Source organism: Macrobrachium nipponense, chromosome 13 (genome assembly GCF_015104395.2).
Source record: "Macrobrachium nipponense isolate FS-2020 chromosome 13, ASM1510439v2, whole genome shotgun sequence".
NCBI lineage: Eukaryota > Metazoa > Arthropoda > Malacostraca > Decapoda > Palaemonidae > Macrobrachium > Macrobrachium nipponense.
This window is the reverse complement of record NC_087206.1, coordinates 89,745,674-89,759,762: the sequence shown is the minus strand read 5'-3', so window position 1 is coordinate 89,759,762 and position 14,089 is coordinate 89,745,674. Positions and strand designations below refer to the sequence as shown.

Sequence of the window (14,089 nt, the reverse complement as noted above, 5' to 3'; positions counted from 1 at the left end):
TATATATATATATAGAGTATAAATAAATAAAAATTCTACAAAGGAAAGAGAAACAATGGAGCTCTGCAAGCCATTACGACTTCTTGTCCTTTGTTTTGCAGACTGCTAAGTAAAGGACAAGAGGTCGAAAGGCCTTGCAGAGCTCTATTGTTTTTTCTTTCCTTCGTGGAGTTTGTCTTTATTTATATATTCATTACGTTCCATATTTTCGTGATTCACACACACGTATATATATATACATATATTTAAGCTCCTTGACAATGTCTTAGTAAAGACGAAAGCGCTTGGATTTCTAACTATCATTTTCCTGTGGTATTCGCTTATTTAATGAATTCACGTGCATCTACTATGATTTTTTAAGCATATATATATATATATATATATATATATATATATATATATATATCGTCTCGAGTCTCGACATTGTGAGGGAGCTTGTGGAATGTAGTGCTTGAAGTGCTCTGAATGTAAACTTAAGGAAATTTAGAACATTCTACAAAAAGACTGCATTACTCTGTGTTATATGGTTTCTGAGCAATAAAATACTTGTAATGGTACTGGGACTTTATGGACACCCTGTACACACATACGTATCTATACAACTGCCCATATTTATGTGCATATGCCTATGCGTGCAAAGATTCCCACATCTACATACACAAACAAACTCTTTACATTCTTTTTATTAACTTGCTTTTACCACATCACCCACAATCACTCGTCCCCCCCCCCCCTCCTCCAACACACCTGCCGTGACGTTATTACAGTTCTTAACAGTGTAATTTCACTTTCGTATGTAACCACAAACACGTTGCTTTCGTCTGCAATTTAAATAACAATCTTTCATTTTATGCATAAAAGGTCCTATAAATCGCTCATAGCTCTTTCCTGTTCTTCGAGTTCCGGTGGTTCAATTAATTTCTCTCTCTCTCTCTCTCTCTCTCTCTCTCTCTCTCTCTCTCTCTCCCCTCTATATTTTTTTTTTTTTTAATATATATATATATATATATATATATATATATATAAAATATTATCTAGCAGAGTAGAAGGGATTCGTCTCTGGAACGTTTCCTTAAATAGCTGAGTTATAACTTTGGATACAGTAATAACAGTAGTAGCAGGGATTTGCTGTAGTAGCGGTTCTATAATTAGCTGCGCCATATACCTTGATACAGCAGCAAATAGTAGGGATAAGCCTCCTAAACGGCTTCATAAATAGTTGAGGTATATAATTGGAAAGAGTCAGTGATCTATTGGTAGTAGTAATTACAGTATGGCTAAATTTTCAAAACGGCCCCACCTTCCTACTCCAGCAACACTTGTGTACTTTTTTCCTTTTAGTCTGTATCAAAATGCTTTTACTTTCTCTCACTTTTCGGATACTCCTCACTCAAATGAGAGACACGATGGTGGGCCATTTCTTGTCACCCATTTTCGTGAAGGTCGCAACATATGTCCTTGACCTTGACGGACGTAATGACATCCATTCCCCTTGGCAAATTTCGGCAACATAACAAAAACCAAATTACCAAATTACCGCTACTTTAAGTATAGATACTCCCGCTCGGTACCGACCATCTGCGGTTACCGTTTAGCACGAATGTAGTACTGAGACTTACAGTAGACGGTGTATTCGACTGTATAATGGATGGTGAATGGTTCTTACTTATAGCACACTTTTATATTTGTTTTTGCACTATTAATTTGAAAAATAGGCTCATTGTGATAGTAAGATTTATAAAGTTATTCTTGTACCATCGTCTCTTCGTATGATGATGATGATAATAATAATTATTATCATTATTCGTAATGATACTTTGTTTCTTTTCTTAACCAGAAAAATGAACCGCCATATTGAAGTAATGTTTCTCAACAGTCAGGCCTAACGCGTTCATTACTACACGCACACATATAAGGAAGACTAAGAAAACAAAGTTAAAGCAATAGACCCATTTAGTATTAACCATTTTTCTTTATAAGCAAGATCTGCAAATAATATATAGCTTTTTCGAGGTAGTATAATTAGGCCTAATATATGATTTTAGTAATCATGTTACAATTACCTTGATGCCAACAGCAGTGCAATGCAGATCAGGCTCAAAGTTTGTTCTTGAAATGTGTATAGAACGACGCTTATATTTGAGTTCAGACTTGGCACAAAAGCAATTTTTTCCATGCAACGTAAAAACACCATACAAACAAACAAACAAAAGCAATATTCTTTTGCAGTTAAAATAAATTAATAGACAAATAAACAAATAAAGAAAGAATTAAATGTCTGAAGATTGATAACCGCTCCACTAACCCGACTAAAATCTTCATATATATTGTAGGTCTAGGCTCTTCTTTAGGTCCTGGGTCTAGAAGTAACCAAAATATATCATCTAGTGTTAGCTGACTATTTTATGTATGAGATATATTTCTTCCTTCATACATACATACATTAAATACAGTAGATATATTCAAAGCAGCCCGGTTTGTGACCGAAAACTAGGGAAAATGATGCCCTTATACTGATTTTACTTGGCTAGTATTTTCACTACTGCTAAAAAAAAGAAAAGAACAAAATCGTCATCTAGTTCTATAAGAAGTAAGAAAAAGCATTCGGGCCACTCTTGATCTCTGTGGTCTATAGGCGGATAAAAAGTTGTTAATGAGGATGATATGATATGGGAAGGGAAGGTCAGTACACCGGAATCATGTTATATGGCAACTGTCGTGACTTGTAGCGCTGACCAGCGACGCCATCTGTCGTTTGACCTTCTTCCTACACTAAATCCCTCTCACTTGCGACATAAAAAGCTGAGCCTAGACTTCTATTACACTGTCAGGAATAGGCTCAAAGAATATACTCTATAAGAGGAGGAGTTTTAGCACAAAAAAAAACAGTTTTGTACATAAAAAAGGAACGATTCCTGCCACATTAACAATTACACCCAAAGGCAAAAATAGAACGATCTAGAGGGCCGTTACAACGTCACATCGAGGCCAATACTGTTGTTACATCTAATATAGTTTAGTATTGTTGCTACAAGCCAAGTTAGGCATATGCTTCACTTCTAAGCATCTCAGTGATGTCTTTCTCAGCAAATGACTCTGCTACTGCAAATTTTAGTATTCTAGGATGACTTTCCCAGCTCCATGCTCTTCACCAGATCGGCTGCATCTGACATCAGTTGATTAAATACTGTACACATTATTCCCTGGGATTCGAACGCCGGTTCTCTCACCAATGGGGCAAGTATCGCCCCCCCCCCCCCCCTCTCTCTCTCTTCTCTCTCTCTCCTCTCTCTCTCTCTCTCTCTCTCTCATGTATGTTAACACATTTTATTTCTAGTCATATATATGTATACACACACACATATATATAATTAGTATGTATATGTATATATACATATATCAAATACATTATAAAGAGAGAAAGAATAGTTTCATGCCTATTTTTTCTTACTTAACAGACAAATTAGTCTTCGTCCATTTGCACACTGGAAGTAATTAACATTTCCTGGTTTAGAATAGTTTAATGTAACATAAAAATCTCTCCAAACGATTACCTTAATGACTCATTATGAATAGGCGACACCTCTTGTAAAAGAATGATTGAAAAAAAAAGATAATCGTTGGATTCTGAATTGATACAGATATAGTACTTCTCATCAAGAAGAAGAACAAGAATAACAAGAAGAAGAAGAGGATGAAGAACGCAAAGCAGGAAATCAGAACTAGAAAGTAAATCTTATTTAGCTCCTGGAACATGAACGTTACAGTTTCTTCCTTTTTTAAAATTGACAAATCTACCGAAAGTGGCACCCAGCACCATATGCTGCGCTTAAGCTTACAGAAAATCATTTTGACGGAGACCTCTCTCTCTCTCTCTCTCTCTCTCTCTCTCTCTCTCTCTCTCTCTCTCTCTCTCTCTCTCTCTCTCTCTCTCATGCTACCACATTTTATTTCGATTACATAGACTTTTAGTCTTAAGAGCAAGCAGAAGTGTAGACAATTATTTCCAAATCATGGGACTGTAGTGCTGACTGGCATGTATCAGCTATTATCAGATATTTATTTATTTATTTATTAATTTGACCAACTCAGGGAAATAACAAAAGCAGAACTGAACGTGAAGCTTAACCCCAACGTGTGGGTCACGATATACCAGAAAATGAAAATTTTAAAATGACCACGTGGAATGACTGGAGCTTTATCAGTCAAAAGTCATGCAAGAATTCCTACAGGTTCTTATGGTACAGAGAAGGCACTTCAAAATATTGAGAATAAAGTGAAAACATATATGTTTGGACGCGATCATTGATCCCGTAAGGGGGCCGTCAGTGGACCTCATGCGGTGCACTGTAGGCATCACCCAAGGTTCTTTGCAGCATGCCTTCGGCCCCGAGCTACAACCACTTTCGTTCCTTTTACCGTACCTGCTTTCATATTCTCTTTCTTCATCTTACTTTCCCCCCTCTCCTAACACTTGATTCATAGTGCAACTGCTTTGAGGTTTTCCTCCTGTTACACCTTTCAAACCTTTTACTGCCTATTTCCATTTCAGCGCTGAATGACCTCATAGGTCCCAGTGTTTGTCCTTTGGACTAAATGCTATATTCAATTCAACTCGAATCGACGACACGATCATTGGATTAATAAAATAAAAACTGAGGTTTTGGCGAGAAAGGGAGGAAGAATGGTCGATTCGAAGGAGTTTTCTCTATATGGAATTAAAGCCCCTAGACCCCAAAGAGTCACTAGCGGATCCAGGGGGTGGGGGCACCTGGGCACGTGCCCCCCTCACCCTATGAAAAATAATTACGAAGTGATAATATTGAAGGTTTAGATGATACTTCAGATATCAACTACTGGATTCTAAATAAAAATGCATGCATTATCTCCCCCCTCTCTTTCTCTCTATTTATCTATTTACACACACACACACACACACACACACACACACACACACACACACACACACATATATATATATATATATATATATATATATATATATATATATATATATGACTGGCAAAAATGTTCTGTTACAACAGAATTCCATCTAATAAAAGGAGCCCATAAAACACCAAAATATAGAGAGAAAAGTACTATATTTCAGAGACTGCTGTCTCTCTCTTCAGGTATATGAATGAAGAGAGAGACAGCAGTCTCTGAAATATAGTACTTTTCTCTCTATATTTTGGTGTTTTTATGGGCTCCTTTTATTATATATATATATATATATATATATATATATATATATATATATATATATATATATATATATATATTATATATGAATAACTTGATCACGAAGTATATAAAACGTGATGCTATGTATATATATATATATATATATATATATATATATATATATATATATATATATATATATATATATATATATATATAAATAAAGGTTTTTTTTTGCCACGAAGGAAAAAAATGAAAAAACGAGTTGGCCGAGTACTTTCGGTCCTATTCGGACCCTTTACTGAGGCAGTAAAGGGTCCGAATAGGACCGAAAGTACTCGGCCAACTCGTTTTTTCATTTTTTTCCTTCGTGGCAAAAAAAAACCTTTATTTATATATATATATATATATATATATATATATATATATATATATATATATATATATATATATATATATATATATATATATATATATATACACGTGTGTGTGTGTGTGCATATGGAAATTGGTGGCTCCCAATGAAAGTTTTTTGGATCCGCTGGACCAACCAAGAGATATTAGCTACATATAGCTCAAAGAAATGCCAGCAACTGTCCCTACAAGTATGAGTCTTGCACGAGAGAGACTGTGTAAGTTACAGTAGTAGAGAACCATTGAACTACAGACCTCCAGGCTGCTTTGAACAACGCAAGAAGCCTTCTAGGCTATGCAAGATATTACCTACAGCACAGTTGCGACAGAGAGAGAGAGAGAGAGGGAGGCTAAAGCCAGGTAACAGCCTTTAAAAAAAAAGTATCTATAATAGAATAGTGTATCAATGCGTTTTAAGGTAATTCTGATATTAATTTTCGTTACATGTTCTGTGTAATTAGTTTTTTCTCAATTTGAAAATTATTATATTTATCTTAGAATTCGTTTTTTAAATTGAATCTGCTGAAAATAAGAAAAGAATAATTTCAAATTTCGTAGTGATGTAACCAATCATTTTCGATTTAATGTTGAAAATATATGAGGAAAATCTGTACACGAAGGACAGACAAACATTCAGATAGGATTACCGTGATTATCAGTTAGTAATTTACAAAGAGAAAGAGAATATAGACACAATAGACTCTATAGCGACAAACAAAATAATTGTGAAAATAATCGGAGAGCCAGTACAGAGAAATCTCCTTGATGGTATATCAAAATACTACTACTAAGCTCTGACAATAACTTTGAGTATTGTTGGTTTGAAGAAAAGCATAATATATTGATAAATGAGATAGTCGTTTATTTTTACACTTGATATATCATAGAATATGATAGTTTTATTTCTTAAAAAATGCCCTTATTAGTAAACGTTAGATGATTCTAAGGGATGGAGCTATTAATTAAACCACTCGCGTGAATACCATCTCTAAATTCCATCCAGTTTCATGGTACATTTTCGTTTTTATAATAATAAATGTATTAAATTATCAACTGTTTTATTTTCGGATCGTTTATTACAATTTATAACCATATTTTATTTTAGTAATTAGACGATTAGAGGGAGAGTCTTTACTAAATTTAAAGTTTACCAAGCACATGTTCTCTTATATTCCTGAGATTAGAGTCACGAGAGAAGTTCGTTGTCATTTGACAGTCACTTGTGTGTTTTGCCCTTCGAAATTCGAAAAGAGAATATTTGACTGACCTGTTGATAATATTCCGACGCCTCAAATAATCATAGGATAAATTACGACAGATTACTGAAAACTTTATTGTAGACCTAAGCTTCGAACAAGGTAAGGAATCTTTGAAAAATCTTTTGAAGTTAGGTAGCTAAAGGGAGAAAGATTATTTTTTTTATACCTAAGCCTGGTAGTACTCTAGTAGGCTACCTAGTAGCGTATACTAGTACCTGCTAGTATATAATTATTTTATAACGTACAAAAGTTTTGTTAGTATGCATATTATAGAAAAGACATTTGGGATCACCTGAAGAAAATCGACCCCCAATAGTACTACTATTTTCCTCTTGAAGAAAAGCGACCCCAATATTTTCCACCTGAAGATACCTAAACGACATCTCCTTGTTGGTGTCTCCAATCTTCAGGTGACCCACTTTAGCTCATAATATTATAGACAAAAGGAGAAAAAAATATATATAGGTATAGGCTAGATAGGGTAAAAAACCGCATGGTACAGGGGTGGACCATGTACGATCAGCGTGAACAACCCCAAAAAAAGTACATTATAACGAGTCCTGACATCGGAGATGGGCATCAGTCACGACTTGTTGTTGGTGAGAAACGGAGCAAAAGACCTTTACTCCGGTGTCAGGACGCGTTATAATGTACTTTTCTTGGGGTTGTACACATTGATCGTACATGGTCCACCCCTGTACCATGCGGTTTTTTACCCTATACCTAGTAACTACCTAGTAGTATATTCATTAAAAACTACTTTATTACCTAAACTTGTCCTAAAAACACAAATTTAGACAAACATTCAATAGTTAATTAAAAGTGTATTGTCTTGCAATTTCAGTGGCTAGCGCGCGCAGCACAACATTATCTCTTGCCAGAACATACCGAGCTTGCCAATAATCTTTAAATATGCGGATAAGGCGCGAAGCGCCGTTCCGCCCCAGCCTTACTGTAACCCCTGTTAATTCCTCACCTTAAGAAAAGCGACCCCAATATTTTCCACCTGAAGAAAAGCGACCCCAGCGTATGTTGGGGTCGCTTTTCTTCAGGTGATCCGACATTTGTAATATCCTGTTTTGCATACCGAGCTAGGTAGGCTATGTGTATCAGACAAATATAAATTATCTTGTATAGGGTAAACAACCGCATGGACTGACCCAACACACCGACGGTCACGGATGGCCACCCTCCGAAAAAGTACTTAGTATAACGCGTCCTGACACCGGAGATGTTCATCAGTCGCAACTTCTTGTTGGTGAGAGACGCAGCTAAAGACCTCTACTCTCCTTTCGAAGTAAGTATTTTCTCCAAAGTTAGAAATTTAAGGCCAAATTTAAAGCTTTAAACAGAGGGTAGTGAAAAGGGTGGCCAACGTAGTGCAAATTTCACCAAATCGCTTTCAAAATTTTTACTTACGTTTAAATAACTTAGAAGATTGACACCATATTGATGTTTGCGGAGTCGCTTGTGTCAACAAACTTCCCATTTCCTGCGCTAAATCCGCACACCACTTGTACCCATAGACGCTGGGGCACTTTCATCACAACAATCGGAACACGGTCCCTGGCCACAACGTTTTTAAGGGAACTAGGTACCTACTGTTTTGGTAGGAGAAGACGACAAAGCGTGCACTAGATAATTATTTAAATAAATAGTAAAACCTCAATATTTTACATATTTATGATGATTAATTTGAAAATATTCATTATTGAAAAAGTAACTCGATTCTGACTCAAATTTAAGAAATTATTTTTCAGAATTAGAACGTTCTTCGGTAGATCTAGGGTACTTATCCGCAGCGACCTAGGCTTTGGCAATTGCGGTTTTTCTATGCAGTTTTACCTACTGAATAAGAATTTTAAGTAATATTTATTCGGACGACTGTAATTAACCCACCAGGGGCCAGTACTAAACACGGCGAAATACATTGGACGCCCCAATCCCTAGTGGATGTCGTATCCGCGGTCATGTTCCTTGCAGTCCGTGCGGACAGCTTCTGTAGAAATACCCGTTCTTTTAAGTCCTGTATTATGACGTCACAACATCTTGACTTTTGTACCTATTGTAAATGAATTGCTAGGTATACTCAACTTTCTTGCAGAACAGTTTACCAGTTATTCATGCAGCCTTCCCAGCACTCATTTGAACAGTGTTAGCATATATATGTACAGTGGTCCCCCCGTATTCGCGGGGGATGCGTACCAGACCCCCCCCCCGCGAATAGTTAGAATCCGCGAATGTTTGGAACCCCTATAAAAACGCTAAAAACAGCCTATTTTGTTAGTTAAAACTTAAGAAAAACCACTAAAAATTTTCATACTTGTTTTTTTTAATAGTTTTATCACAAAAAGTGCATTTTATGATGAAATTGATGACAAAAACCAGGAATTTGTGGATATTTCTCATAGAAAAATACCGCGAATGCGCGAATTTTCCGCGAATAATGCAGGGAAACGTTCCCGAGAGAAATCCGCGAATGTGTGAGCCCGCAAATCCGGAGAACGCGAATACGGGGGGTCCACTGTAATGTTTATTGATCTTACTCAAGATTGCAGTTGTAATCAGCGCAATAAAACAACGTTTTGTTGCCTATATGTTAATATTATTCAAATGAGCACCGGGAAGGTTGGGAAGGATGTTGGATCAGTGCTGGTTATGAAAGGGACTAGAGGTGGACAATGTCATTGGATTTCAAAACTGCCTTGAAAACATATTTTACGAAGACCTTGCATGCTTATTTTAGTTTGTTTGGCGCTTTCATATATCCCATTAAGTTGACAAAACTTCAATCTTTTAAATGGTATGCTTAAAGATGTAATTGTATTCTTGTTTCACCAATTAAATATCAAGTGAATAAGTCTGATCCACCTGAGTATGATGGATCCAAGGCGGTTATTTCTCCTAGGGAATGTTTAGTAAATTGAGTTAAGTTAAAATTTCACATTTAGGCTAGGTAAGTAGGCTAACCCATTAGCCTAGGTATTGCATGTTGGACTTGAAAATATTTTCCTACTCCATTTTAGTGTGTGTTTTCAATGTTTCTGATGTTCGTGTCTTTACTGATTGACTGCACCTAGCTAACTCAAAGTAGGATACAATGTCTGTACCATAGTGCATAAGCATACTTAGTGGTATAGGGTAGGTAGTATTAACCTGAAAACATTCCATGAACTTACCTTATTCTGAATGAGAGCCACCAGTGGAATACAGGTACCCTAGACTAATCTCTTTGTAGGCTTTTTCACTTGCTGGTAACATTTTTCTTTAAACAATTATTGCATTTTGAACTTCTGATATTAATTTTGTCAATAGCTTAAGTACTTATGACCTATACTGCAATTCAGGGGACCACATTGAAAAGCGAGGATTTTTGGTTAGTAGGTATGCCAGGTCCTCAGGTATCTAACCTGAGACCCCTGCTTAATCAAACCTAGGGACTTGTGTCCTTACTTAGCCCGAGGCCACCCTTCCATCACAACTAACCTGGAGAGCTACGTCCTACTAAGCCAGGAGGGAGCTATGCTCTCTCTTGGATCCTACCTAATGTAACTTAATGTACAGCAAATAAATGTTTATAAGATTACTACATAACTTAACCTAAGCTAGAGTGTACTTGGTCCTTATGCCTATGCATGATATTAGTTTGATTACATACCATAAACTTACCTTAATCTGAGTGAGAACTGTCACTGGGATGAAGATCCTTGTATTTCACTTGTTTTGTGTTTTCCCCCACCCAAGTTCCATGCTTTCCCCATTGTGATCCCCCAAATTATAGGATATAAGGATAAGGTTCAGTATCTTGAAACATAACTACTCATATGTCAGCTAACAGAGAACATGTTGATACAGGGATATATATGATATTTTCAAGCCCTAAATGCAGTAGTGTTTTAAGATAAAATAAGACCTTTATTTTTTCACAGCAAATTTTTTGTTTCTGATATCTACAGATATTCTAATTAGAGAAAAAGATCAGACATCATTGGTAGGTCCACAGTACACTAGGGCTATTGGTACATGCTTACTTCCTTAATTCAGGTGCAGACCTTGAAATAGGTAAGCTAATCTTGGCCTGTAGACTGGGAAGTCAATTTTGTTCTCATAGTATTTTACTGAATAAAGCAAGTAAGTGTAACAGATGCCCAGATGCGATACAAAGCACCCCTTCATTTGGGGTTTCTTAGCAGTATGGAGAAGCTGTTGAAAGTTTCTCACCATTTAGACGGTAGTCATTGCTTTGAAATTTAGTTTTTGATATATATTTTTTATGATGCAGACACACCTGCTAATGGGCCATTGATGTTGATAAATCATTGTATAAATACTTCCAGGATTCTTCACAATGGATGATTTACTGGCTAGTTTTGACAGTGTCGAAGTGACTCCTCACCCAAATACGCCTCATGCAGAACATCCGCGATTTGCCTTGTACAAGGCCAAAGTTTCTGGCTCATGTCAAGAGGAGCGAAGAAAGAGAGTTTTAGAGGCAAGAAAAGAGTGAGTACAGATAACTGTAGTGGCTTGTCATTTGATGTTTCTGTTGCAGCCTTTTTCTCGCTTCATTTTTACTTTTGATAAACACTAGACATATATATAGTATTTTATATTCATATTGTATACTCATTGTTGTCTTGAATAGTCCTGAGCATTGGTTCAGATTAGGTAACTAATGGTACCACCTGTCTCACTCTTGAACTTATGAATGAGATCAAAGGAGATATGTACTCTTGTTTGAGCACTGAGAAAGCTCTTCATGCACTTGAAATGTACTGTGAAGGGTTTTGCAAACCCATCTGTTCCAGAATGTTCCAGAATTTCATCCCAGCAGACATTGGCACCCAGCAGGAGATTCAGGAGATTCAGATTTCATAGTGACTTAGATGAGGAGTGCTTCTTACATAATTACCAAGATTATCTGGGTGATAGTTGAAATGGTGTGGATGCCATTATTGCCACCTGACCACTGAGTTACCTGAATTGTTATTGAGTAGATCTGTAATGAAAGTCCCCTTGCATCTCTTACCACTCATGAGGTTTTCCCAAAGTATTTGTTTTTAAGTGAGGGGTGATAAGTGGAGCAAGCAGTGCTGAAGAGATTGAATAGGGAAGCAAGAAGAGATTGAAGTAAACATGACTAAAACAAAAGATAGAAAACAGTCAAAGATTTTAACAGGGCCAATGTATTTGCATTGTGCAGAGCACACTTAAAGGCAGTACCCCTTCTATTGTAAATTTTTTTTGAGGTAGAACAACAAGAATGCTGTAATGTTTGCACATTTGAGATCTTCCCAGAGGCCCCTGAAATAGATGGACTTGTTTAGATGCAACTTTTCCAGATATTCATTTCCATAGGTGCTTTGTACAAACATTGGGATCAAGCTGTAGATTTATGACTGGTTAGCAGTCTTGTCTAGTTATTGTCACGGATATGGACAGGATGATATCTCTCCTGAAAGTAAGATTGTGGAAGGTATAATGTGATTAGTACTTTTACCCCAAGTGGGTAACACTTTAGCAGCTTTAGAGACGTTGCCTCATTCCTAAACAGCAATTTGTCACAGATGTGTTGTGCACGCATGTAAGAAAACTTGAAATATATAGTATCAGTTTTAGTTATTTTAACTCCTAAAGAAAGAAATCTTACCTACTGTAGCTAAATTACTGTAACTTCATTTTCCAGGGCACGTTATGATTTATTGACTCACCTTCGAAGTATCGAAGAGACTGATGTATCTCAGGGTGAATCTTCAGATGATATGGAATATGACCAGGTTAGTCAGCAGTGATGATGATATCATCATGATGCTCTATATAATATATACTCTACATCGTATTAGATCTATTTACCAGCATATTTATATCACTGGTAGCTTTTCCTCTTGTAATAAAAGTGTTGGTAGTTGTATATAGGTATAAAAATTTTGGTCCTTTTCAGATGTAGGAAGGAAAACTTTAATCAGTCCAGACATAAGAAAGAATTACTATTGTACTTATAGGCAACCAGAACAGTGAATGTTGTCTTTACAACTTACTGAGTAAACAAGCCATTCCCTAATCATTGATACTCATCACACAAGTGAAAAGTTCAGCGCCAAAAAGTTAAAAAATAAAGATATAGTACAGTAGTACGTACTCCTTTTTATGAAGAATGTTACCAGTTTTTGTAACCCCTTTTGCTTATGACTTATAAACAATTATGTCTGTGGGAAGTGGCAGTGACTCAAGCAGTAAGCATAAAAATATTTATACCGTTTTTGTTCAAAGATATGTAGCTCCAACAGTTTTCAAGGTAGACCACTCGATTTTGTTTCATTTTGCAGTTGAATGGTAATCATTCTATATACAGTGGTCCCCCCATTCATGGGGGATGTGTACCAGACCCCCCGTGAATAGTTGGAAACCTTATAAAAATGCTGAAAACAGCCTATTTTGTTAGTGAAAACTCAAGAAAAACCTACTAAAAAATGTTTATACCTACTTGTTTTTTTTTAATAGTTTTATCACAAAAAGTGCATTTTATGATGAAATTAATAAAAAAAATCAGGAATTTCTGGATATTTCTCACAGAAAAATACTGCGAATAGGCGAATTTTCCACGAATAATGCAGGGAAATGTTTCCGAGAGAAATCTGCGAATCTAAGAGTCTGCAAATATGGCGGATCCACTGTATTGGCATAAAAGAATCCCTCCAAAATAATTTATTTTGGTTAAATAAAGAGTAGACATAACGTGACACCAGGGATTATCAGAAATCCATAGTATATCCAGATAAATTACTTAGTTATTGAAATGAAGAAAACTTTTAATTATAACAAGGAAAATATGAAAAAATGAATAACAAAGTAACGTCATGTTTTCTGTAAAATAAGTGGCACTTGGTCAAATGTTTGTTCCTCTCTCTCTCTCTCTCTCTCTCTCTCTCTCTCTCTCTCTCTCTCTCTCTCTCTCTCTCTCTCTCTCTCTCTCTCTCTCTCTCTCTAAAAAGATAAATGGTAATTATAGACTAAAAATCTAAAACTATACAAAAATAATTCTCTCTTACAGAAAAACACCAAATCTTAAACTATGCAATACAAATAATCGAATATGTTGCTTCTATATGAAAAAATTTCAAGAACACTAGCTGAAAATTTTCCTCATCTAGTCTGCTGGTTTGTACATTTTTTTTTATGGTTGTGTCTGTCATCAATAAGTGAAGAACTTACATTTGGATGACATTTATATT

At 36.0% G+C, this 14,089-nt stretch overlaps 1 protein-coding gene across 4 annotated transcripts in view; it reads left to right on the top strand.

Annotated features, from left to right (window-relative positions):
• Nucleotides 1-14,089, top strand: part of LOC135225186 (snurportin-1-like) — a 60,464-nt gene that overhangs the window by 19,134 nt on the left and 27,241 nt on the right. For 2 of the 4 annotated variants that reach the window (XM_064264470.1, XM_064264473.1), the window contains 2 exons: nt 11,195-11,360; nt 12,544-12,634. In XM_064264470.1, coding sequence (XP_064120540.1) covers nt 11,206-11,360; nt 12,544-12,634 — 246 coding nt within the window. In that variant the 5' untranslated portion in view covers nt 11,195-11,205. Of the gene's footprint in view, nt 1-6,765; nt 6,957-8,026; nt 8,155-11,194; nt 11,361-12,543; nt 12,635-14,089 lie in introns of those variants that run through there. The other 2 variants (XM_064264469.1, XM_064264472.1) reach the window with 2 other exon arrangements.